At 45.0% G+C, this 27,251-nt stretch overlaps 1 protein-coding gene across 1 annotated transcript in view; it reads left to right on the top strand.

Moving 5' to 3' along the window:
• PLEK2 (pleckstrin 2) overlaps window positions 1–11,794 on the top strand; it is a 53,179-nt gene extending 41,385 nt beyond the window's left edge. Inside the window, exons 7-9 of the mRNA XM_086937125.1 lie at window positions 171–254; window positions 7,669–7,747; window positions 10,649–11,794. Coding sequence (XP_086793251.1) covers window positions 171–254; window positions 7,669–7,747; window positions 10,649–10,776 — 291 coding nt within the window. The 3' untranslated portion in view covers window positions 10,777–11,794. The remainder of the gene's footprint in view (window positions 1–170; window positions 255–7,668; window positions 7,748–10,648) is intronic.
• Window positions 11,795–27,251: the final 15,457 nt, after the last annotated feature.

The following is a 27,251-nucleotide window of genomic DNA, read 5'->3' on the forward strand; positions in this document are numbered from 1 at the left end:
AAAAACGGAAACAGGGAAGCTTAATTATAATTGAGCTGTGATGGGTTCGGAGCGGCCAATCTGCAGGCATCATGTTCCCTCAGTCCTCTGAAGTTGTACAGTGTGTTGATGAGCTCTGCTGTTCAGTCCCTAGCTCGTTTCTCACGTTGAACCCATGCTTTCCTTCTCAGGGGCACAAAAGAAAGAACTGGAAGGTGCGGCTGTTCGTCCTGAGGTCTGACCCAGCTTTTCTGCACTACTACGACCCCACACGGGTAAGTCCTAAAGATATACCCTGTTTGCTTTGTGACCGTTAGCCATGTCCAACAAGGTTTCTGCCTTCCTCTTTCTTCTCGGTTGTCTTTCATTCTTCACACCTTTCAAAACACTGCACAAACTCTACATTGTTATTGTAAGAAATGGGGGTTACCCAAATCTCCAAGGGGGTAGCATGGCATCAAGCGGGTAGGCCAAACTTTCGAGGACATGTGAAGCATTTACGCAGTATCCACAGACGACACACCAATCACACAGCAAAAGAGTCACGACCCCACCTTTGGTTGGAAAAGAATAAATTTAGTGATATCTCCAACCTGTAAGGTAAAAAGGAACAAAATAGTGGTAATCACAACAGGGCGGCAACTGGCGCCTGAGCCAAGTACATCAGGGGGAATTATCTACATGGGACAAAAGGGTTGAGTCCATAGTCCATAGCTGAAAGGAAAAAGGATGGTTAACTAAACACTAGACCTGGGGCCAATCTGGCGGGGCCAACTCAGGCTCTCATCCTCGGGGGTAGGCTGTAATTGCAAAATCCATCATTATGCATAAATACACCTCATGCGTTATAACGCCAATCCCCACCCCTGTAAGGGAAGAACAACAGAGCATCACAGCACATACTAGACAGGAGCACCTGTAAGGCTAGATTTCAGTGCGCAGTGGAAAAAATGAGTATCAGAGCGAAGCGGTGGAGAATACTGTCAAATGATAAAGTGGTGTAGTCCTTGACAGGTGTTAATCACAGAACACTCCTAATGACTTAGAAGAGAGGGATAGCTGTATTTTCAATTCCAACGCTACCTATACAGTATGTAACTTGATACGCTCCAATTAAAATGCTGTGTAGTCGGACACGACACATGAGGGTACTGAACAACCTAAGGTTGAGGTAGTCCAGGTCCCAAATGATTGGAAGCATGAAGGTACTCATACTGAGGTGCTGTCATAGGGAATAGAGTCAATTATACTAGACACTCACTTGGGGTGAATTTGAGAAGACCACGAACACAGTGTGTGGCACACCCCTGGTAAGAACTCAGGGGCATATTACCAAGCAATAGCGATAATTATCGCTATTGCTTGGTTAGAGACAAAAATGTATCTCCGACCTGCGGCGATTTTTTATCGCAGATAAACCTTGGTATTACCAAGGTTTATCGCAAATGCGATAAAAATCGGCCGCAATGCATGAATATCACTGAAAAGTCAGCGATATTCATGCATTACCGAGCTAATACTCTTAGCCATGTTATCCACCTCCCATTGGATAACATGACTAAGAACTGCTCAGGGCAGGTGTTAGCTTTTGGAGATATTCGCGCTTAGCGCGAATATCTCCAAAAGTTGGTAATAAAAGATAGCGATGTTAGAGACTGTTTCCAGTCGCTAACATCTTGGCACGCCCACTTTGCATGTCATTAGTGATAAATGTCTCTGACATGCAAAGTGGGGCCCAAGATGGTCGCTATCTCCTACTAGCTGTCGCTAACTGGTGTTAGCGACAGCTAGGTAATAGGGAGAAAATGTTATCTCCGCTTTCTTGGCTTTTAAAGCCAAAAAAGCAGAGATAAACCCCCTTGATAATATGCCCCTAATTTCCTAGCGACAAAATTAAAATGACTTCAGTGGGTAATTAAGAAGGTGTAACCTATGGTGTCTGGTTACCTTTTGAGCACGGAATTCCATGGGATTTTATCATTGAGCCCTACCCTGTCAGTGCCCAGGCGGTAGACCCATCTCCGTTCCTTCTCGAACGGGGATTGGTGGATGTTACGACCTGTCTGCCCCTGTTCGATGACTGTCCAGTTAAGATTGTCTGTGGAGTGTTTGGCTTGGATGTAATGTTCACTCAGTTTGGTTGTGATTCTACCACACCTAATGTTACTCCTATGTTCGCATATGCGCTGTTTGACTTTTCATGTTGTCATCCCTATATAATTAAGCCCGCAGGGACAAGTGATTAAATATACAACATTAGTTGAGTTACAATTAGTGTGGGAACGTTGTGCCCACGTTTTTTCAAGGCTCAAGCTCGAGTGTTTTAGTATGTTTGGTCATGTGGCATACACTGCAGCAGGGATAGTGGCCAACTATTTTAGGTAACCCCCAAGATGTAGTGATGGATGGAGGTGCCTGCGTTTGTTGAGTTCTGGGTCTGGTATGTACAAGCGAGTCCCTGAGACTCCGGCCTCGCCTGAAAGAGAAAAGAGGTTTCTCCCATCTCCTATTGTTGCTGGTAAGGATACCCCAGTGTTTATTTATCACTTTTTTTTACTGTGTTAGAGGCGGTACTGTATGTGGTCACACAGGTCAGTGGAATGCTGTTTGCTTCCTTTGGAATGTCCTCCAGGAGGGCCTCTCTCGGTTGGTGACGCACCCTCTTGTAACTTTTAGTCAGTATTTTATTCGGGTATCCGCGACTTTGTAGTTTGGATGTCAGATCGTTCGGCTGGGTACGTCAAGTTACTGCAATTCCGCTTGAGTCGTAAGTATTGCCTGTATGGTAGGTTTTCCCGGGGCGGCCTAGGATGGAAGCTGGTAAATTCCAACAGGTTGTTCCTGGCGGTAGGTTTGTAGTGCATTCCACTGACCAGAGACCACTTGACGCCCTAGCTGGCGTGCAGATTGAGTAGCGCTACTTCCACAAGGTACCTTCACAATTTGAGTGGCCGTTTCTTCCACAAACCACTCACGCTGATAAACGTACAGTGTAGGTGCACCACCTACACATGATAGAGCACCCTAGCTCCGTGTTATTCCCTCGAGAGCACAGAGAGGAGCACTTGAATTTTTATCTTGTACAGATATGCGGACACTCATGAATTGATTGAATAACCTATTATATATTCATGTTTGTTTGTGCCTTCTTTTCCAGATAGCTGCTGAGTACCGATACTTTGCCAGTACCCTGTACACAACAGGTTCTTAATATTTTTCTTGTTTTTTGTTAGTTTTTCACACAAATGGCCACCAGGTCAGGGTGAGCCTTAGCGTGCTCATACCCCCGGGGTCTACACACTGGTCCTGATGAATGCCTAGCGACTTGCACCCTGATAGGCAGAAACATGTTGACCTCACTTAGCGTGGCATAGCTGACACATCGATCCAGCTTTCCAACTGCCCGCTGTTTTCTTTTTAACAGTGCCGGGTTGGCCTGTGAATAAAAATGTATTTGGGATCCAACCCGGTCACCTTTAACTCACTTCACTTGTCACACACACAAAAATTAACCAGCTCCGCAGTAATTCTGGCGTCGAAGCACACCGGGTGAGGGCTTTCTAAAGAATCAATTGTGATTCTTTTTCCTCTCCTCTTCTCTCTTGAGAGGGACTCTCTTTTGTTGTTTTTGACCATTTACAATTTGACAAAAGATCTTGTTCGACAATTCTCTCACATTTCGTAATCCAGAAGCAGGTAGCTGCCCTTTGTTCCTGCATTTTTCCAGATTTAGTGACCTTGTCTGAGTACCCTGCTATTTTTCCACTACATCCTCTAGCGTTGCTTCATATACAAGTACCTACTCGCCACATAGCACTGGTCTACTGCCTGTCAGGAGGTACCACTTCAGCCATGTATTACTGTTGATACATTTCTGTCTTCATCAGAAACCACAATCCTACTTGGGCCATAGTTCTTAGATCATCCATGAAAGCAATGCCCATTGAGTTGAATTTACGTGCACCTAACATTGGAAAAGTACTTGCTTAGTCAGAAGCATTGTGTGCACAAAAAGTATCCTTCTTGCTCATAAAATTGGTAGAGCAATCTTTGAAAGTGCCGAAACAGGTACTGTTGTGGCTGAAACACGCAATAATTGATAACATGGCATCAGAATATAGACAAGAATTGACGCAGAGAGTATCTGCACGATAGACCACTTTCAGAGGTCAGGCCTGTCACTCTCTTTGGTGGAGATCTGAGGGAAAGACTGATTGTTTAGAGCTTAAGGATTTGTAAGAAGCTCTTTTTCAGGCAAAGGGGGTTGGTTGCTTTGTACAATCAGGGTTCCAGTTGGACATCATTGTGACAGGAAACCCAATTATTGTAAAGTCTACACACTCGGATGGTTTTATTTCCCTACATAATATCAAAGAATTTGACAAACCTCGAATAGCTTGGAATCAGGAAATAAATGTGGATGTGACCATGTGAGAATGGCAGAGATCTTTATGTGTTTTGCTTCACTTTCACTACCACTACTCAAACTCCTGCAACATGTCTGTGAATTCCTGTATCTAGTGCCCGTATCAGGGTCTTCTTATTGACTCTGCAGATCTTTTATATTAAAAAAAATGACATCACAATTGGATCATAGCTGGAAAATCATTTAACAACTGGACTGTAGGAGGAATGTGACACCATGACTGACTGAAACAGTAGATCAACAAGTCAACTAGAGAAAGAGTCCACCTGAAACCAGTAAAGAAAACAACATAAAAACTCCAGTGTAATCAGAAAACGGCATCACAACTGAAATCAAAGAGGATAATGACATCACAATTTGGCTAAAATATGAAAATTACATCACAATTGAATTGAAATAAGCAAGCAACATCACAGCCGTACTGTAATATGAAAATGAAACCACGGCTAATTGAAATAGAAAAAACACATCACGACTCCTATTAAATAGGAAAATGACAGGAAAACTTGGATGCAACAGGGAAACAGCATCACAACTGCCCTAAAAGAGTACCATTATATCGCTAAACAGCTGCAATAACAAAGCAACTTCAAATTTAAACTACAATCAGAAAATAAAACCAAAGCTAACTGCAATAGGACGTCATAACTGGTCTGAAATAGGAACATTATATCACAATGGAGATGTAACAAGAAAACAACAAGACAATTAAACTGCAATAAAAAAATATCACAACTGAAATGCAGAAGGAAATTTAAATCACAACTAGCTGCAACATGAAGACACCACCACTAGAAAGGAAAATTACATCACAACAAAAGAGCAACAGGAAAATTACATCACACCTGGCCTGAAATAGTAAATGTATATTACATGGGGGCTTTAATGAGAAAGCAACATTACAACTAAACTTTACAATCTGAATTTCAGTAGGAAAATTAATTCACCTCCAACAGCAATAAGGAAAACCATATCATAGCTGAACTGCTAAAGGAAAACATGAAACCACAAATAACTGCAGCTGGAAAAGGACAGCACAAATGGCATAAAACTGGAAATAGAAAACTACATCAGAGCTTGACTAAAAGAGGGAAATAATCTAATTAAATATAAATTCGTAATGACATAGGTGTTTGTAGTGCAGTAAACAGATTTACTTAACTTTGGGGGGTATGTATGTCCGAGAGGTAATGATGTCATTTATCACAAGGTACCCTCATCTCTACACAAAGTTGTGATGTAGCAGGTAACCTCAGTGTCTGCTGATATTAGAAAGTCTGTGGACCTCGTTTCAGAAGGGCTTTAGGACTTCTGAAATTCTCAGTTGCCTGTTTTTGTCCATTGCTAGAGGCAGTAAACTGTATGCGACAAGGGTCCAAAAGAGCTAGCAGGAGTTGGCAGAGGTTATGCTCTGGCAGCATTGTACACAGGTTTCTGGCACGGTCACCTCCCCCCCCTCTCTCCAGGACACATAGTGGTCAGTCTTGGCACCAAGGTCCAACATTGCTTGTGATCGGGGCTCCAAAGAGGAGAAGCGGAATGCGCGTGTATGGCTTCGGGAGGAGCTGCTGTGGCAGGGCGGTAGCAAATGAACCTTAACACTTAAGTATTCTGAGAGCCCTCGCACGCATGTGTGAGGGTGAGGGTGTAAGGAGGTCTTTGGATAGCTCCAGGTTCTTCCTGGTCACCCTTGATTATCCCCACCCATCCTGCGCCAACATTTGTACCTATGATGCCATTCCACGGAGAGAGCAGCAACAATTCAGGACACATAACCTTCTTGGACTACACAACCCATTTCCCACCTCAGAGCCCCCAGGTGCACCATAGCACATAGCCGCACAATATTCATTTTCATTGCCCCTGGTGGAGCCCAGAATCCCCTATGTACTCACATCTGTAAATCCCATGAGATTTACCATAGGGACCATTGTCCAAGCGTACAATTGTTGACTCACAGGTTGTAAAGCCTTAAGGGACGTAGCCAAGACTCCGTGGAAACAATTGTACAAACTATAGTTCTGCGTTTGGGGGAGTTACCCACTGATCTCCATGTAGGAAGCTATTCAATTAGATTCAAAACGCAGTATGGCTCCCCGTCCTGCAACTATTCCCATATTCTCTGTCATTTACTGTTTTAATACTTTGCCGGGTTAAGGGTCATCCAAAGATTTGGCCCAGGTGGGTGAGTGAGAAGAAAAGCTGTTATACTCAGTGTTACTGCTGTTATATACCATTAATGAGGATCAGTACACAACAACACACTCTTTGAGCGTTACCCACAATGCAATTTGGAGATGTAAGTTTAGCACATACTTTCATATACCTTTTTATGACGAGAGTAAGTCCATGTTTGCAGTTCACAAAAGTTGCTTTTGCACTATTAAAAAAGGTTTAATCATACGTTAGCCATTGAACAAATATAAACTAAAACAGTTTTTTCTTTCTTTTTACAGTAGGCATTTCTGTTGTGTTATTGTGTTTTTTAATCCTGTAGTAGAGCTCAGGACATACTTAACTGATGTAACTTTGTAACCATGTTCTGAAACAATGTTTGTTCCTCTTGTAAAGCGCTCTGATACCTCCGGGTCTAGCCAGCGCTATAGAAAACTCAGTAAATAAATAAAATAAATAAATACTAAGATTTGTTTGGGTGCATATATATACTGCTAGGAGTATGAAGTTGGTGTTCCATGGAGTGAATGCCATAAAAGTAGAAAAAAGAAGTTTGCTAGTAGTACATGAAGAGATATAAAGAAATATTTGCTCGTGCAAAAAAGGACTTCACAACGGATTTCAGGAGTACGGCTGGAAACCAATGACTGTCTTGTGTTTCCAGAGGTACCCATGGAATCCTTTTAAAATTCCTAAACATTCAAAATTCTGCATTCTCTCAAGGTAGCAGGCTTGGAGGTTCAAATATCTGACTTTTGTTTTAAAGTATCGGGCCAGACTAAAAAACAAATTCAGTCCTGGGTTAAATGTTCAAAGCAGCCCCACACTGCAGTAGGCCACGGCTACAATCGGGCCCATGTGAACATGGCTCGGTCGGGGTACCGCATGGTCCCTGAAAGCAATCAGCAGCCTACAGGGGAGTGGCCGAAAGACCAATGTAGCCCTGGATCAGGCCAGTGCCTCTGAGGTGGATGGCATGCAGAGGACTACTCTTATAATCAGCAGAGACAACAGACTGCTTTCCTCTATCTCTAGTCAGCAAAGATGTATTTTGACTTCACTCTCAACATTTTGCTCTCTCTTGACAGGACGACAACAGACCGGTCGGGGGCTTTCCTCTGCGTGGGTGCCTTATTTCTGCTCTGGAGGACAACGGAGTGCCAATAGGTAAGTTGCCTTTCTCAAAAAGGTCTTTTGGCAAACACTGTCATAGTTATTTGCTGTTCAGTGGACATTCAGCAATAGACTCTTTGTTACAGCATCCGCACTGTTGACGCTTACGCATGTCCAGAAGGGGAGAGGTGTTGTTGAAGCCTTTTTGGAAGAGGGAGAACTTCAATGGAACTCACTAGCATCATCACCCTTATACTAAAACTTGCCTCGTCATTAGGTGGTTCGGCCAAGAGAGGCTTTTCAGCGAGAGAATTTCAGCACAAAAAGTAATTAAAATGTTCACTTGTGTTAGATAATAGCACACCATTGCACACTGGCCCATTGCTGAATTATGTTGTTATAAAGAAAAATATGTACGAATTGTCCTGTGAGTTCTCATCGGCCTGTGAAAGATATAACTGGATTATTGTTAAATAAAGAGTTACACTGATGATCCTATTTAAAGCCAGGTGGAACTTGGTCTGGTACCAATGGTCAAGGAGAAGCTTCTAAAGAAGAGGGTGTATCTACTATGATATGTCAATACCACTATTTGAAGAAGATCATGTTTACTTCATGAAATCTTAGTAACTGTGTGAGTAAGACTTAAAAATATTAGCAGGGGGTGGAACCTAATGGTGCACAAGATGGTGGCGCGTTCCTGCTCTCAAAGCAATCTGCCCCTCCTCAGGCCACAGCCAATTGTGTGGTTTGGGGGTTCATGGACTTAGGCACGCTGCAGTAGTAGCCAGTGGTGAGGCGACAGGATCCACCTGGAGTGGCGCCCTTGTGGTATAAGATGAGGCGGCGCTGTAAGGAGGCCCGTGGAATCAAAGATGGCAGACGTGAGGCATGGGAGGCCTCTGGGACTGTAGTAGTGCTGGTGAGGGGAGTATTGGAGTTTGCAGGGGGCAGATACATCAGCATCAGGACAAAGCGCAGCCTGCCTCCCCTTAGGAGCTGAACGAAATGAGCAGATTTAAACAGAACTAACCATAATACCAGCATCCAAGTGACTCTGCTGGGGTAGAGACTGGGTCGGCAGAAGAGGACCCCCTATAATCAGAGTGGTCACACCATACTTCTAGTTCTGGAATAAGCCAGTACATGGCAGTCTCATGTTGGCTGTGAATCCTATAAAACATTGGAGAGACAGAGAAAGAGAGATTAAGAAGACTTCAACCCCACATTCGAGGAGTAGAAAGGACCAGTAGGAGGAGGGGAACAGAGAGGTGACCACTCGGGATCTCCTAAAAAATAAAAAAGAATAATGTGTGCATTTGAGAAAATTATGAGGAAGCTGTAAAGGGTAGAGAAATCAGTGGCACCGTGGAAGGTTGCGGGTCATAGGTCAAGAATAAATAGTAAGGTTTTATCTGTAGGAGGACAACAACCAGTGGGAGGAGGTCTGGCCTTTGGGACTTGAAGAGGTGGCAAAGTCTTGAAAGGGTTCATCAATGCTTTGATGTCATTTTAAGGGACATTTGAAGTGTTGGAGTATGCTAGGTGGATGAATAACATTAGGTTGTGTGGTTTTCCACCATGGCTATGGATGATGGCCTAGCTGGAGGACTGATGGCTTTTTTTCCTGGAGTACCTGAAAGTACCTAAGTCTACTTGCCTGCCTCTGCTGAAAGTAGCCTATCGCTGACCCTCAAGATCCTGAATGGAGCACTCCTCCTTCAACGTAATAGCCTTTTCGCTGTTGTCAGACCCAAAGTACAGTGACTACATCATTAGGATCCTCATGTTTCCTGGTGTAAGTGCGTTAGTGATGAAGATGCAGCATAAACTGATGTCTATACGGAAGGACCTTCTGGCAATAGGTGTAGAATCCAGCCGGAATGCAGGTCACCTACTGCAATAACACTTTTGCCTTGTGAGTCCAGAGGAAGGAAGTCCTTATATGAAGGGAATCATCTGATGACAGAAAGAAATAAACATTGGTAGTCATGTTATATAGTTGGAATGCAAATTAGTTGCACACAATGTACACTGGTGAAGAGAGACTTCTTGGGAAGGTGGTACTGCTGGATTCGCAATTAGATTTCTCTCTTTGTTGCCTTCCTGTCCCTTCCTTCCTTTCCTACACCTGATTTTTTTTATCATGTCCCCCTTATTGCTTTATGACGAAATGGATAGCCCCGCCAAAGTAGGTACATCAAAATTTGGGGTTGTACATAGTGAATTTAGGAGGCGAACAACACAATGTTTCCAAGGAATCAAGAATCTACTTGTGATGTCACACACGATGAGACAGGCATTTTTGGGTTCTCATATGGTGATGTCCAAACTGGAATGCATCATCCTGTCGCTCATCTGAGATTAAAAGAAAATAAGGGCGTGTTAAAGAGTTCTCATTAATGCGGGTGATCCTGAAGGCAGTTCACATTTCAGAACCACCATCTAAATTTTGAACCCAAAAAACTTGCCGGCCCTTCGTGGCTCGGTGTTGGATAAAATAGAATTAGTTAAGAGTAAAAGTTGGAAAACAAATTAGTTTGCAGCACATAGTGGAAGAGCTTCATAAAAGTTAAGGCTCTTAAAAAAACCCAGATCAATAGTAGGAAATGTACATGGTGGCACCGGTATATAACAAAGTTTTAATATTCTACTTTGTGTTCCTCTAGGGCATTATTATGCCATCCTATGACTATCATTATTCAGTAGGGACTATTTTTGTCTTCAAGAGTAATGAGTTCTACTTTGAGTATTCCTGCCCTGCACTGTGTGATCCTGGTTACAGAAATATATTTAGCTGTCACTTGGATTCCCCACAGGAGGGTTTCCCGAGGGTCACCTAAGGTTTTAGAAGTGCTTCAATTTATTCTACCAGTTGCCCATTTGACATCACTGCACTTGTTATCCTGCTCTAAAGTGCCTATTTGTTTCATTGCCTCTTTCTTTTTCCCACAGGAGTGAAAGGTAACGTGCAAGGAAACCTCTTCAAGATCATAACTAAGAAAGACGTTCACTACTACATTCAAGCGGGATGCAAGGCAGAACGGATAGAGTGGATAGAAGCCATCAAGCCGCTAACATGAAGGTTGACGCTTCCAACGCTGGGCTGCAGATCTGGTGTTCACTGCGTCTCAGGAAGGTCGACTGTCTTAAAAAGCTACTATAGGATAATAGGCACACTGCCACTGCCATGAGCTACTCTAGTGCTACCAAGAAGCGCCGAGAACTGACACTGAGACATGAACTTTACGGCAATAGTAGGCTGGTCCTTGCCGGAGGGACATGCAGCTGGATTACTGCAATGCCCTGGGATGAAGAACCCTGCTGTAACAGACAGAGGACATAAACAACTTTGACCCATCCGAAGCAGCCATTGAAAGCTGCATCAACGTCATGAGTGATGCAACGTATCCGCATTATGGTGCTCATTAATAGCAATACAGAACACCAGATCAATTACTTCACACCCCTAATTTATGGAGGCAACGAGGTATAGTAGTTCAGGGCTGTTAGATTACTGGCCCATTTAGATTTTTTGTATCAGTAATTGGGAATTATTAGGAAAATTAATATCAGTGCATGTTTTAATTCCCATAGGTTTCCATGCAGGCTTTTTGCCAGATTTTTCCCGCTCGGATGTGCACGAGAAAAAAACAGAAGGTGCTGAGTAACAACAAGACTTTAATTCTGATTCAAACAAAGCCCCCAGTTTCTGCCTTGAATTGATTTATTTATATAGAATTGTTGAGGCATGGTTACCTCTTTCTTATTTGGTGACTTTATTGACATTCATATTTTTATTTTAGTTCATGGAAAAAGTATGCAATCAACAGAAGGAAATTGCCTACCAAGAGTGAATTGATAATAATGTATTTTTCTTAACCATTTTCAAAATAGTCACATAAAGGTATTGTAGAGTCATAATTTCTCTGGAAGCATCAACAATATTTTATATGGGAGCCTGCCAAAACTTTTAAGATTTGAAGAGGTAATTCAGCCCGATTGTTAAAATATTCACAAAGCTCACCCATGAAAACATTCTTTTGTTTTTATGCTTAGTTATTTTAGCCATTTTAGGGATATGAGACTTTCTACGACGAGCTCATTATGGCTCAGAAGTATTGAATCAGTCCATTTACTGTGTACCATAACATTTGTGTGGGCAAACATATTTGACTTGGAAGCCATAGATGTGATATAGTACATCTTGTTGCAAGCCTCACTCAACATTTACTTGAGAAACCTCAGCCATATTACAAGAAGAATCAATATACAACGCCTCACTACCCTAAAGTACAAGCATCCGAATGTTTTTATGTTGAGAATTTAGAAACCTTTTTATAAAATTGTTTGGCATGAAAAACAGTCAATGGGGGAGGCCTTTGATCTCACAATGGAAGAAAGGAAGGGGTTACGGCGTTGTGTGCCAGAATACGGTACATAGAAATGTTATCTGTCATAAATATCGTATACAAAATTATTATGGCATTTAGTGTCAATGTTTTATTACTACAAAGGCGCAATATTTTCATAGACGATGTTTAGAACACAATCTTAGCGTCAGAAAGTATTCCACCAATGATATTTTGATACTACAACATTTGAGGATTTCACTTTCTATTGATGTATTCATTATCTTGTGCAGGACGCACATAAGATTTTGACTTCTGTCTTGCAAAAGTTTTTTTGTTTCTGTGTCTTGGTTGACTTGTAATATAAATAAACAGATTTTGTATATAGAAAAGCGTGTTCCCAAATATGATTTCACAATTGTGTTATTTTATTATTTTCTTTACACTTTCACATAGAAGTTTCTTTTCGCTGCTCTAGGCGCCTGGAGATCCATCATTTCAACACCCATTAGCACTATACACTCCCTCTGATCCTCTTACTGTTAGTTTTAAGTGCCTGACTGTACACTGTTGTTCTGTTAAGAATAATGTTGCACTTTACTGCCTCTTGGTTAGGTTTAATGTATATAAATACTCGTATACAAATTACTATAAATAAGGTAACATTGAAAATATAATTTTTTTGCGTTCATGCCATTATGAACCTGTTGAAGCAATGAGAACCAGTGACCTAGAAACAGAATTCATGAACCCTCTGCATACGTGCCAACATTTTAGAAGAGTACAGTGGGAGATTAAAGAAAATAATCCGGGGAATGAATTTCCCCCATTGACTTCCATTGAAGCAGAGGCGATTTCAGCCAAAATAAAGGAGTCTCCCGCCTTAATGAGGTATGTTGGTATCTATGCCTCTGTACATCCTGAATACTTATTTTAAAACTTTTATTTTTCATTTTTGTACAGTACCGTACATACATAACAGTCCTCAGTTTCTTGACATATATTGTGCTTCGCCATTTAGTTAGTGCAGACATCAAGTTGTTACCTTTAGATACATTAATGCGTACATACATCTGGAAGGTGAAATGTACAAGAGGAAGACAGGCTGCTCCTGATTCAGGTCTGTGGCGCCTATGTCTCTTTTTTAACATGGTACAAGTGCATGCCATAAAGGTGGTTACCGGGATTGTGTATTGGCAGTGTTGTCGACTGTGAGGAGATAAGATCATATATCATGAATAATTAAGAGTGATTCTCTCGGCATCGGAGAATAAAAAAAAATGCTGGGAGAACAACCTCCTGATTGATATAGAAATCCGAAACATTTTTGGATTAGGAAGTGAGACTTTAGCATGACAATATCTTAATTATATGTTTTTAAATGTTTTATATATTTATACACATGACACCCACTACAAGAGTAGTTGTTTCTCCAGTATTAGGGGTGTCTTTCATAGATTCACATGCCTGAATCATTCCCCGTCGTCGGAGTGGGAGTCCCACTGTATATAAAAAAGTAATAAAATGCCATAAAACATATAGCAAATATCAGAAATACCCAACCAGGAAGTAAAGTAGCACCAGCTACAGTAGAAAAAACCTTCACAATCGTGACTATCCTAGTCATTATGTCTTAGTCCAAACTGCAGCCAATCAGGCGACAGCACCCACCAGAATGTTCTCCCCAGAGGCTCAGGCTCTCGGATTTTCTACCGCACGTCGTGTGAAGGGAGTCTCCCTGAGCTCTGCTCAGTTTTTTCTTCTACACAGTTAGTTTCTTCAAGTTTCACAGATGTCTTCTTCAAAATCCCTGTTCAGGGCCTGTGATTCTTGTGGGAAGCAAAGACTTTTCAAGGAAGATCCCCACAAAAAATGTTTATATTGCCTTTATCCAGACCATAAGGCAAAAGAGTGCAAGATCTGCCGGACCTTCCCCCCTAAGACCATCAGGGATAGAGAAGGACGACTGCTATTGTGGCTTAACAGACTCAAGGACAAGGAGGACCCTTTGTCTGAGGTAGGAAGCTTTGCCTCTGGTTCTTCATTTCTTTCTACTAAGAGGAAGGCTGAAACAGAAGTTTCATCTCCAAGGGCGAAGGTGGCTAAGAAGGCTCAATCCTCTCAGGATACTCCTGGGCCTAGTACTTCGAGTAAGACTCTCCCACCTACTAAAGGGGATAGTACGCCCTCTAAGAAGTCTGGGAAATCTACAGTTCCCAAGAAATCTTCTAAATCTGTGCCTCCTCAGTTGCCACCATTGACAATTTCAACGTCAAAAAGGACTGTGTTTCCTCTCATGTGGCCACGTCTACCACCTGCACTATGACTTTCTCCTCTCCAAAGCCTACTCTTGTCATGTCTTCAGCTTCATCGGGTACACTGGTTCATGTTCAGATCAGGCCTATCTCGTCGTCGACAGTTGTCCCGTCGACGACGGCCAAGGTACCGTCGACGAGTTCCTCGTCTACGACTATGATGTCGACGGTTGGATCCCCGTCGACGAGGAAGTTGGTGCCGTCGACGAAGTCCTCGACGTCGACGGCCTTTCCGTCGACGATGAAATCCTCGTCGACGACGAAGTCCACGTCGACGAAGCCACCGTCGACGACCTCGACGGCGTCCCCGTCGACGATGTTACCGTCGACGACCTCGTCGACGAAGAGATCCTCGTCGACGACGAAAACCACGTCGACGAAGCTACCGTCGACGACCTCGACGACGACCCCGTCGACGACGATACCGTCGACGAGACAACAGTTTCAAAAGCAAACGGAGGTACCATCGACGCCGCCTCTATCAAGCTGCACTACTTTGCAAGTTTGGTCAGCGCAGACAGCAGGGATTCCGTTACCATCACCTGCAACTACAGCTACACTGTTGAAGAAAAGGGCTTCTACTGAGACGATTTCTTCTACGCTAGTAGTGCCAGAGAAACTCTTGGATTCCGATGAGGAAGGATCCTATGAGACTGAAAATTTTGGAGCAGCTAGAAGTCCATCTGACCTCCGAATTAAAGTTCAAGAGGATATAGAGGAAGAGATGGAGGAAACTGCGCCTACGTCACATGCAGACAGGCCTGCTCCTGGCATGCAGATGCCTGACGATTTGTTTCGCAATCTGCAGTATATGCTCAGTGACTATTACAGACGTTTCCCACCTTCAGAGTCTGGTGAATCTTAGGTATCTACACCAAGACCTAGGACAGCGACTCCGCTTACTAAGCAGACGCAACCAGTGGTTTCTGTGACGTTGGAGGAAGGACGTCCAACATTAGCTGCGTCGGAAGTTACAGCTCCTCAGGCAGGGGAGGAAGAGTTCTCAGACCATGACGAACAAGAAGAAGGAGAACTGGACAATGGGTCAGAATCGTCGGAGTATGAGGATTATAATGCAAACACGCCCTCTCCGGCAGAACCTACTACATCTGAGTCACCACCCGTGAACATTGCCTCATTCCATAAGATCATGGATAGAGCAACAAAGAGGTTCATGATAACCATGGAGTCAAAGCAAGAAGACTGCTTCTTGTATGATTTCAAGTCTACACCACAGAAACAGAGTTGGACCATTCCGATTATAGAATTCATCTGGAAGGAAGGACTAAAGATCATGTCCAAGCCAAATTCTTTACCGGCAGTGCTCCCAAGAGTAGATAAGAAATATAGGGCGCCAAATTCTTCTCCAGCGTGCCTTATCGGACAAGCTAAAGCAGACTCTGTGGTAGCGCAGGCAGCGCAAAAGAGATCTTCTAATCCAACATCTCAAGTCTCTGTTCCACCAGACAAGGATGGAAGACGCCTAGATTCTATCGGAAAGAAGGTTTCTACTATTGCAGCTACGACCATTAGGGCCGCAAACTCCCTAGCCTTTTTAGGAAGATACGATAGGCAGATGTGGTCGGACATCTCGCCGTATATGGACAAGCTTCCCGAGCCAGATCGAACTGAGGCGAAGAAGATCCTTCAGGAAGGAGAGTGTGTCTCCTCTGAGATAATTGACGCTGCAGTGGACGTTGCTGCCACTGGATTTCGGGAGCTAGCGGGTGCAGCTGTTCTCAGGAGGCAAGGATGGTTGAAGGCAACATCCTTTCGGCAAGAGGTCCAAACAAGGATTATAGACATGGCATTTGATGGAGAATTCTTATTTGGAAAGCATGTTGATGATGCTCTGGAGGCCATCAAAAAAGATACAGAGACAGCACGTTCGCTGGGTACTCTACAATACCGGAAGTCTTCCTTTCGTGGAGCAAAAGGAAGAGGGAATTTCTCTAATAGTGGAGGTTATAACCAGCAGCGCTCCTATTCTTCCGCCCAGGGAAACCAAAGATTCCAGCCATATCGGCAGCAAACATATGGACAGAGGAAAGGAAATTTCTCTCAACCTCGACGAAAATCTAATTATCGAGGAAGAGACAATAAGAAATGAGGTACGCATCCTGCCACCACTTTCTGCCAACCCGAACCAAATTGGAGGAAAAATATCCCAAAATTACTTAAATTGGTCCAAAATTACCACAGACAAATGGGTTCTGGATGTGGTAGCCAGAGGTCACATTTTGGAATTCGTAAAAACTCCCCCAAATTGCCCCCCAAAAGGACCACCTCCAGCGCACCTCAAGGAGCTGTTCACCCAGATCAACACCATGATTCGGAAGGGAGCAATAGAAAGGGTACCTCATCATCAGAAAGGAAAAGGCTTCTACTCAAGATTTTTCCTTATTCGCAAGAAGTCGGGAGAATGGCGTCCCATCCTCGACCTGCGTGCCCTAAACAAATTCCTAAAAAAGCTGACATTCAGGATGCTAACACTTCAAGAAATCCTCCAATTTCTTTCGGCGGGAGAGTTTATGGCAACACTCGACCTTCAGGATGCATACTTCCACGTACCGATTTTTTTCAGGCATCGGAAGTTTCTGAGGTTCAGAGTGGCTGGCAGGGACTTCCAGTTCAAAGTTCTTACATTTGGACTGCGTTCAGCCCCCAGAGTGTTTACGAAGATACTGGCCCCGGTGGCTGCCCATCTTCGGTTGCAATCGATACAGATATATGCATATCTGGACGATTGCCTTATCAAGGCCAGTTCCTTCGACATGGCGCAAGATCACATTCAAACAACTCTGTCACTGATGCAAAGCCTGGGTTTCTCAGTAAACTTCGAAAAGTCACACCTCACGCCAGCAACAAGAAAGACTTTCTTGGGAGCGACACTGGACACCAAGCTCGCCCAAGTATTCATCTCAAGGGAAAGACAGGAAAAGATTCAACGCTTGGCTGCGGCACTGTTATTAAAAAAGTGTGTTTCAGTGCGCATGTTCAAGTCCTTCATCGGGATGATTTCTTCCTGCATTCTTCTCACCCCCAACTGTCGTCTTCGGATGAGGCCCTTGCAAGAAGAGCTCAGTCGCCAGTGGATTCAGGTATCGGGATCCTTCGAGGATATCATCCAAATTACGCCTCGAATGCGAGAAGCGATACAATGGTGGACCCACCGATCCAACATACAAGTGGGATGCTCTTTCCTCACGGAAGTGCCCAGGTTCATAGTAACGACCGACGCTTCAATGACAGGCTGGGGTGCACACCTCCAAGGTATGACGGTCAGCGGGAAATGGAACCAGATCCAAATGAGATGGCACATAAACAGGCTAGAGTTGCACGCCATATTTCTAGCCCTGAAGTCCTTTCAAGCGACTCTAGAAGGTGCCACAGTTTTAATTCGGACAGACAACACCACCTGCATGCATTATCTGAACAAGCAGGGCGGCACAAGATCAGCCCGGTTGTCGCAACAAGCACAAGAGATCTGGAGTTGGGCCCTGACTCACAATATCCATCTGTCAGCGGTCCATGTTCCGGGAATCGCAAATGTGTTAGCGGACTCTCTCAGCAGGTCCACGGGCTGCACTCACGAGTGGGAACTACATCTACCATCTCTAAACCGCATCTTTCAGATATGGGGGCATCCGGATTTGGACTTGTTTGCGACATACCAGAACCGGAAATGCCCATACTTTGCAAGCTGGGTTCCCCACAAGGACTCGTGCGGGGATGCCCTTTCGCTGAATTGGAATCAAATATTCGCATACGCTTTTCCACCGATACCTCTGATCCCGAAAGTCATCAGGAAGATGAAGAAGCAGCCATGCCGGTTGATACTGATTGCTCCACGATGGCCCAGGCAATACTGGTTCACCGAGCTACTCCTTCTCTCGGAATGCAACCCTATCCAACTTCCACGCATTCCGAATCTTCTCTCCACCCAGCAGGGCAGAGTGTACCATCCGGACCCGAACTCGCTGAAATTGTCAGCTTGGCTCCTCTGCACATGGAATTTGCACACCTAAACATTCCACAAGATTGCCAGGAGGTGCTGGCGAAGGCCAGAGCTCCATCCACGATCAAAACCTACAAACTTAAGTGGAAGCGTTTCTGTGCATGGTGCCAATCTAATGGTCTACATCCCATTCATGCAAAACCGGAGCAAATCCTTCCTTTCTTTTTGCATTTGGCCAGATTGGGTTTGGCACATTCTACTCTTCCTAGCTGCCATTTCTAGATTTCTTCAAGATGGATCAAATTCTTTGTTTTCTGTACGGATCATACAACAATTTTTCAAGGGATTGTTTCGTATGTTTCCGCCTGTCCGGAAACCTCCTCCTGCATAGCATCTGAATGTCGTACTAACTCAGCTCATGTGTCACCCTTTCGAGCCGATCCATAAGGTGGACCTGAAATTTCTGACATGGAAAGTATCTTTGTTACTGGCCTTAACATCTGCTAGAAGGGTTAGCGATATTCAGGCATTTACATCTAAAGCGCCTTTCATCCAATTCACCACGGACTCAGTAGTGCTGCGGACTAATCCAACGTACATGCCTAAAGTGCCTTTGGATTTTCATCTGAATGAGCCGGTTGTCCTAAAAACATTCTTTCCAACCCCACAGTCTCCAGCTGAAAGAGCACTACATTCGTTAGACATTAGAAGATGTCTTAAGTTTTACTTATCAAGAACTTCGGCCATCCGCAGGACAGATCAACTGTTTGTGGCTTATGGACGACAGCGCCAGGGCTGTGCAGTTTCGAAGCAGACCATTGCTAGATGGGTCTCCTCTACTATTGGACTTTGTCATCAGCAGGCCGGTAGACCCTTACAGGCCTTGCCAAGAGCACATTCTACAAGGGCGGTTAGCCCTTCCACTGCCCTTTTTGCTGGTGTGCCTCTTCAACAGATCTGCAGAGCTGCTACTTGGTCCAGCAGACACACCTTTACTAGACACTACTGTCTAGATTCAGCAGACGACGCAGATGCTTCGGTTGGGAGAGCAGTGCTGCGCAATCTTTTCAAATAAGGTGAGCCTCTGTTTCCACCTCCTCCTCTATGCTCTTTAGACGTTATTCCAGATGTTGATGATTACTATTATACATGTACACTGTATATACGTATATATAGGTTAGCTGACCTTAAACAACAAGGCCTACAAAAGGGCGGGCTCAAGTCTACGGTGTGCTGCACTACTTGTGAAGGCTGGAGGCGCTGACGACGGCATATCAACAGCCAGAAATGCATCCGCCACAAACACTGAATAAAAGCCTTCAACTGTTTCCCTGGGGTCCTGCTTCTTCCTTTCGGCTAGAAGATCACCGCACATATTCACGCGTCAGCCAGAGACGCCTTCCAGGACCTCCGCTTCATTTTGGACTTGGACTTTACTGGCAGAACTGTTCCAGTTCCCCGTTTGTCTTCAAAGGTATTTGAAAAGTCCGCAGCCCGCCACAGAACCCGGGACGAACATTAACAGTAGCGAGGTATTCCACCTCGCGCTGGGCAGCAGTCCCTGTTACTCTACCCCCGGCACCTGAGGCTGAAGCGTCACTGGGGAACAGAGGAGGCCTCGTTCAGGATTTTCCAGCTGACACAACAAGGCGTGTTGAACACATTGTGGCTTCCCGCACCTGCAAGCTGGATGGTGTTAATATTTACATCATAACCCCCCGCAGCAACTTTCCCGGTGTCCTGTACATGAAGGATTCTGGGATGTGTAGTTTCCCTTCAGACGGACTGCTACACAGGTGTGCTGCGTGGATCACCAGGGGGTGGAGCTGACCTTAAACAACAAGGCCTACAAAAGGGCGGGCTCAAGTCTACGGTGTGCTGCACTACTTGTGAAGGCTGGAGGCGCTGACGACGGCATATCAACAGCCAGAAATGCATCCGCCACAAACACTGAATAAAAGCCTTCAACTGTTTCCCTGGGGTCCTGCTTCTTCCTTTCGGCTAGAAGATCACCGCACATATTCACGCGTCAGCCAGAGACGCCTACCAGGACCTCCGCTTCATTTTGGACTTGGACTTTACTGGCAGAACTGTTCCAGTTCCCCGTTTGTCTTCAAAGGTATTTGAAAAGTCCGCAGCCCGCCACAGAACCCGGGACGAACATTAACAGTAGCGAGGTATTCCACCTCGCGCTGGGCAGCAGTCCCTGTTACTCTACCCCCGGCACCTGAGGCTGAAGCGTCACTGGGGAACAGAGGAGGCCTCGTTCAGGATTTTCCAGCTGACACAACAAGGCGTGTTGGACACATTGTGGCTTCCGGCACCTGCAAGCTGGATGGTGTTAATATTTACATCATAACCCCCCCGCAGCAACTTTCCCGGTGTCCTGTACATGAAGGATTCTGGGATGTGTAGTTTCCCTTCAGACGGACTGCTACACAGGTGTGCTGCGTGGATCACCAGGGGGTGGAGCTGACCTTAAACAACAAGGCCTACAAAAGGGCGGGCTCAAGTCTACGGTGTGCTGCACTACTTGTGAAGGCTGGAGGCGCTGACGACGGCATATCAACAGCCAGAAATGCATCCGCCACAAACACTGAATAAAAGCCTTCAACTGTTTCCCTGGGGTCCTGCTTCTTCCTTTCGGCTAGAAGATCACCGCACATATATATATATATATATATATATATATATATATATATATATATATATATATATATATATATATATATATATATATATATATATATATATATATATATTTGATTCTCTGACGTCTATGAGTGTTATGCTAGGAGTACTGCTTACTATTCTGATTCAGGCATGTGAATCTATGAAAGACACCCCTAATACTGGAGAAGAACAATAGTTACTTACCTGTAAACAGGTGGTTCTCCAGTATTGGTGTCTTTCATAGATTCACATGCAACCGCCCGCCTCCCCCCAGAGACTCACTCAGGCATTATGGGGTTTCACTCCTGTGCGAGAAAATCTGAGAGCCTGAGCCTCTGGGGAGAACAATCTGGTGGGTGCTGTCGCCTGATTGGCTGCAGTTTGGACTAAGACATAATAACTAGGATAGTCACGATTGTGAAGGTTTTTTCTACTGTAGCTGGTGCTACTTTACTTCCTGGTTGGGTATTTCTGATATTTGCTATATGTTTTATGGCATTTTATTACTTTTTTATATATCGTGGGACTCCCACTCCGACGACGGGGAATGATTCAGGCATGTGAATCTATGAAAGACACCAATACTGGAGAACCACCTGTTTACATGTAAGTAACTATTGTTCTTCTAGGTACCAATGATAAATGAAAAGCTTTAGTTCCAATGACTACTTGCTTATTGAGCTCCTAAACATAAATAAAGGATAGGATTTGATAGCCTACGTAAAACTCGTAAAGGAGAGCTTGACTTTCAGCTCAAATGGCCAGACTTTCCATTCTTTTGGCCCAAAAACTGTAAAATGGTACAGGCGAGTGTTCAGAATGAACAGAAGTCCGGGATTGGATCTTCCAATGGTCTGGCGTGGTTACAGATATTGATTTTCCCCCTCAGAATGTTGAGGCAATTAGTTTCATCCTGTGATGTTCTTGTTGATGTAAGGAATGGACTGTTCCAGCTGTCTGAGGCGGATACAACTTGATGTGACCATGTCACCAATGTGCACATCAAGACTCATTTCTGCTTCCATGTTTTCTTCCCTGTTTGGCAAAGGGTGTAGGGAGACAAAGGGAGTTGGGGTCTGTAGGAGAATCATAGTGGCTTTTCTTTCCATGTTAGTGCCCTATAGGAGCACTTCATTCTTGTTTCTTAGTTCTTGGGACTACTATGTTTCATCCATCATGCCCATTCTTAAAATTTGGATTTCAAGGTCATTGTGTGCTCCATTGATACCCGTACAAACTTGAGAACCATCTGTGTAAGGTTGCTACTAGACATCTTATGCCTGAAGGAGCCTGAAGAACGGCATCATGAAACCATTATATATGCATGTGAGAGAGGAGACCCCTAGGACTGCCGGACTGAGGTGAGGTGGGTAATAGGACTGGGACAGATAGATGTCCTGAAGAAGACCGGGGTGACCAGCTCATTATTGGCACAGTAAGGCGGTCGAAACATGTTGGCACAAGCAGTTTAAGGAGGGGTGTTGTGAGAACTTAATATTCTCTTCAAACACTGCCCATCCTTCACTATTTTAAACCTGGTCGTAGAACCGATAATTAAAGTTTCAAAGGGTATCCACGAGCCAGTTTTAAAGCACTTTCTCATGCTGCACTTTATTCTATCACGATACCCAGTCACAGGGTGATATTCACTGTGTTATCACTGTTTTGGCACATTTGTTTTTTTTGGGGGTGCGCTTCTTGGTTTGTCTTGTTTTGTTTTCCCCCTTCCCTATGCTCTGTCCTGGGCGTGGCTACGCCAGGTCGTTTTGTAAGCAGACCCGATGATGAAGCATGTCACACACATTTGTGTAAGTGAGGGCAGTTTTCAAAACATATTAGTTTTGCCACTCTTGTGTCTTTCCTGTGTTTTTGTTCTCCCTACCCCTCTATGTGTTTGCATATTGTTCTAGGGGGTATGGGGTAGTGGAGACCTTTTTTTGACCCTCTCCCCTCTTAGGTGAGTTATGACCCCTAGGAGATGCCACGGTGCTTGGATTGGAGCACGTGAAACATAGAATGCATGAGTGTACGTGTACGCAATCTGATGTGATGAGTGAGTGATAGTATGTAGGTGTGTATATGGAGCCAGCGTCACTTCGTGAATTTGGGTAACAGTGGGAGATTGGGTTAATTGCCTGATAGATATATTTAGCATTGCTTTGAAATATAAAATGCCCTGCCCTTGCCGTGTTCCTCCCTATTGGTCATGTGAGCTCTTTAAATATATTGTTATGCAGGTATCCCATTAAACCCAGACAATATTCCAGCTTCGCTAAGTCAGAGTTTGTTTTATTTTTCCTCTGAGATATTCACTTTAGGACATATCTTTGTATCATCAGGAGCAGATTTATCTTAGCCACCAGCTCTTCTGCAATGTACGAATGAATTAAAGCACACTGGGCCTTAGAATGTTATTATTCACATCTCACACCACCTTCCTTACACACCAGCGCTTTCTTCTCAGAAACTACTCTGCCAGTTCCCCAATCTGGCTCGCTTGGCTTGTCAACAAGTTTATGTATAGAATGACATTGGCGACTTCAGCATGTCTTATTCAACCCCATCAATCATTCAGCCTCAAAATATATCTCTGGCCATACATTAAATTATTTCAATTAGACTTGTCTGGTATTGGATGGATTTGGCCAAGAACTGCTCGCCAAGGCTTCTCATCAATAGCCAATCACTGTGTCTGTCACTGCAAGCCACCACAGGTAATGATGGCTGTCTGCCGGACTGGCTAGACACAACACATCTGCTGACATCACATAACCTCTGAAAGTACAGAATAAGAATGTGGGTAGGCCAGAGGTGGGCCTGGCAGGCCACCATACAATCAAACACTCAGAACATGAGTATTGTTTCATTACTGAAACACCGTCGTTTTTCTATTTTTATGTCTCTTCCATACGTAACAGATAAAATGTGTATGATGATGCATCGGTTTTGATATTCTGACTTCGTAAAAAAGATGTTAACAGATCATGATTATTTCTGGAAGTAACCAGTAGACTCTTAAGGACTTTTGAATTGAAATAGGAAGTAGAAGAAAACGTTCAGGGAGGCGGATCATTTGAAAAAGTGTAGAGCTCATCAGATGAGAGTAAGTGGTTCTAGAAGATGGAGCAGCAGTAGACGGGGAAGAGTCATTTCCAAGAAGTTAGAAGGTTCACAAGGCTAGGAAGAGAGTGAGGGTGTCAGGTAATGTATGTTGTACCAGGCCACAAGTTGCTTGTGTGAATTAGCTGCGTGTCTGTTTTAAACCTGTAGGTGGCAGTCTTGGTACACATGTGGAAAGGCATTCACCCACAAGTAGGGTTGCCTCCTTACCAATAGGCTATTTGTTGTTCTAAGAATCTGCAAAGGCCCGGACATGATACTAAATAGGACTATAAACAAATTTGAATGTTTTTATTTGTAACACGACTTTTGTGCCTTCGTGTACTCCTCATAAGTGCTGCACCAGTCCAACGGCCAACGGCACCACTACCTCGGGAGTGCTGCCGTCGGCCGTTGGACGTTCCAACTGCACCTGCGCAATGGAACGTTCAGCACTGAAGCTGGACGTTCCATAGCTGCAGTGGCGTCACTAGGGGGGTGCGGGGGGTGCGGACCGCACCGGGTGACACCCTCACATGGGGGTGACACCATCTGGATGCGCCCCCCGCCCCCCCAGCAGGCCTCTGTACATGGCACCCCCTGCACCGCACCCGAAGGCCTCGGAGAGACTCGATCCGCTTTAAAAACAAAAGCGAACCGAGATATTTTCTCACCTATTCGAATTAAAATGTTCTCATTAGATAAAGTTTGAAAAGTGTAGTAATGAGGGGCCCCCGCCATTTATATGGAAAAAGACACAGTGCTAAAGAGGGAGGGGGGGCGGGGAGGGGGGGGGTATTAACCGCTTGGAAATTAGCTTTTACTTTAGCTGTTACATATCGTAACATTCTCACGTCTACAAACTCGCTGGTGCCTTGTACACAGATTTCTTTTTGCATCTTGAAAAGCTTTAAAAGAGAAACCACATGAAAGCGGCAGAGAGTGGGTTTAATGTGCGAGAGAGAGGGAGCTAGAGGGGGTAAGAAGACAGAGAGAGAGAGTTAGAGTGAGAAAGACAGAGAGAGAGAGGGAGCTAGAGTGAGAAAAACAGAGAGAGAGGGAGCTAGAGTGAGCAAGACAGAGAGAGAGGGAGCTAGAGGGAGTACGACAGAGAGAGGGAGACAGAGGTAGCTAGAGGAAGTAAGACAGAGAGAGAGAGGGAGCTAGACAGAGAGAGGGAGCTAGAGGGAGTATGATAGAGAGAGAGGGAGCTAGAGGGAGCAAGATAGAGAGAGAGGGAGCAAGACAGAGAGAGAGGGAGCTAGAGGGAATAAGAGAGATGGAGGTAGAGGGAGCAAGACAGAGAGAGAGGGCGCTAGAGGGAGTAAGATAGAGAGAGAGGGAGCTAGAGGGAGTAAGACAGAGAGAGAGGGAGACAGAGGGAGCTAGAGGGAGTAAGACAGAGAGAGAGAGAGGGAGCTAGACCGAGACAGAGGGAGCTAGAGGGAGTAAGACAAAGAGAGAGGGAGCTCGAGGGAGCTAGACAGAGAGAGGGAGCTAGAGGGAGTAAGACAGAGAGAGAGGGAGCTAGAGGAAGCTAGACAGAGAGGGGGAGCTAGAGGGAGTAAGACAGAGAGAGAGGGAGTCAGAGGGGGCTAGAGGGAGCAAGACAGAGAGAGGGAGCAAGACAGAGAGAGGGAGCTAGACAGAGAGAGGGAGCTAGAGGGAGTAAGAGAGAGAGAGACGGAGCGAAAGGGAGTAAGACAGAGAGAGAGGGACCTAGAGGGAGTAAGAGAGAGAGAGGGAGCTAGAGGGTGGAAGACAGAGCAAGGAGCTAGAGGGAGTACTACAGAGAGAGAGGGAGCTAGAGGGAGTAAGACAGAGAGAGAGGGAGCTAGAGGGAGTAAGACCGAGAGAGAGGGAGACAGAGGGAGCTAGAGGGAGCAAGAGAGAGGGAGCTAGAGGAAGCTAGACAGAGAGAGGGAGCTAGAGGGAGTAAGACAGAGAGAGAGGGAGCTAGAGAGAATAAGACAGCGAGAGAGGGAGCTAGACAGAGAGAGGGAGCTAGAGGGAGTAAGATAGAGAGAGAGGGAGCTACAGGGAGCTAGAGCGAGCAAGACAGAGAGAGAGGGAGCTAGAGGGAGAGAGAGAGAGACGGGGAGCTAGAGGGAGCAAGACAGAGAGAGGGAGCTAGAGGGACCAAACCGGAGAGAGAGGGAGCTAGAGGGAGTAAGACAGAGAGAGAGAGAGCTAGGTGGAGCAAGACAGATGGAGAGGGAGCTAGAGGGAGCAAGACAGAGAGGGAGCTAGAGGGAGTAAGAGAGAGGGAGTTAGAGGGAATAAGACAGAGAGAGAGGGAGCTATAGGGAGCAAGAAAGAGGGGGCTAGAGGGAGTAAGACAGAGAGAGAGGAAGCTAGAGGGAGTAAGGCAGAGAGAGGGAGCTAGAGGGAGCAAGACAGAGAGAGAGGGAGCTAGTGGGAGTAAGAGAGAGAGAGGGAGCTAAAGGGAGTAAGAGAGAGAGCGGGAGCTAGAGGGAGTAAGAGAGAGAGTGGGAGCTAGAGAGAGTAAGACAGAGAGAGGGAGCTAGAGGGAGTAAGACAGAGAGAGAGAGGGAGCAAGAGGGAGTAAGACAGAGAGAGAGGGAGCTAGAAGGAGTAAGAGAGGGAGAGAGGGAGCTAGAGGGAGCAAGTCAGAGAGAGGGAGCTAGAGGGAGTAAGACAGAGAGAGAGGGAGCTAGAGGGCGTAAGGCAGAGAGGGAGGGAGCTAGAGGGAGTAAGACAGAGAGAGAGGGAGCTAGAGGGAGTAAGACAGAGAGAGGGAGCTATACAGAAAGAGGGAGCTAGAGGGAGTAAGACAGTACCTAGCACCGTACATTTCCGACAGAGGTAGTCCATGCGGTAAGTCGTGAGGGGGTGACACCATGAGTTACCCGCACCGGGTGACACCAACCCCAGTGACGCCACTGCATAGCTGCTAAGGTGCTACTGTTAGACAGCAGTCGTTCACAAGGCTCTACAACAGTTTACAAGTGCTTGCTATTTATATTTGCTATTTGATGTATGTACAGATAAGGGCAAAAAATACCGGCTTTAGGTGACTTTGCTTTTTTTTGCACCAGCTGATACATTAAAATACTGGTGGTGCCCGTAGAAAATCTGACAGGTGCAACACTACTCCCACGAGAGGGAGGGAGCAGGCGCCTGGCTTGGTTAGTCTTGGT

Source organism: Lissotriton vulgaris, chromosome 9 (genome assembly GCF_964263255.1).
Source record: "Lissotriton vulgaris chromosome 9, aLisVul1.2, whole genome shotgun sequence".
Classification (NCBI taxonomy): domain Eukaryota; kingdom Metazoa; phylum Chordata; class Amphibia; order Caudata; family Salamandridae; genus Lissotriton; species Lissotriton vulgaris.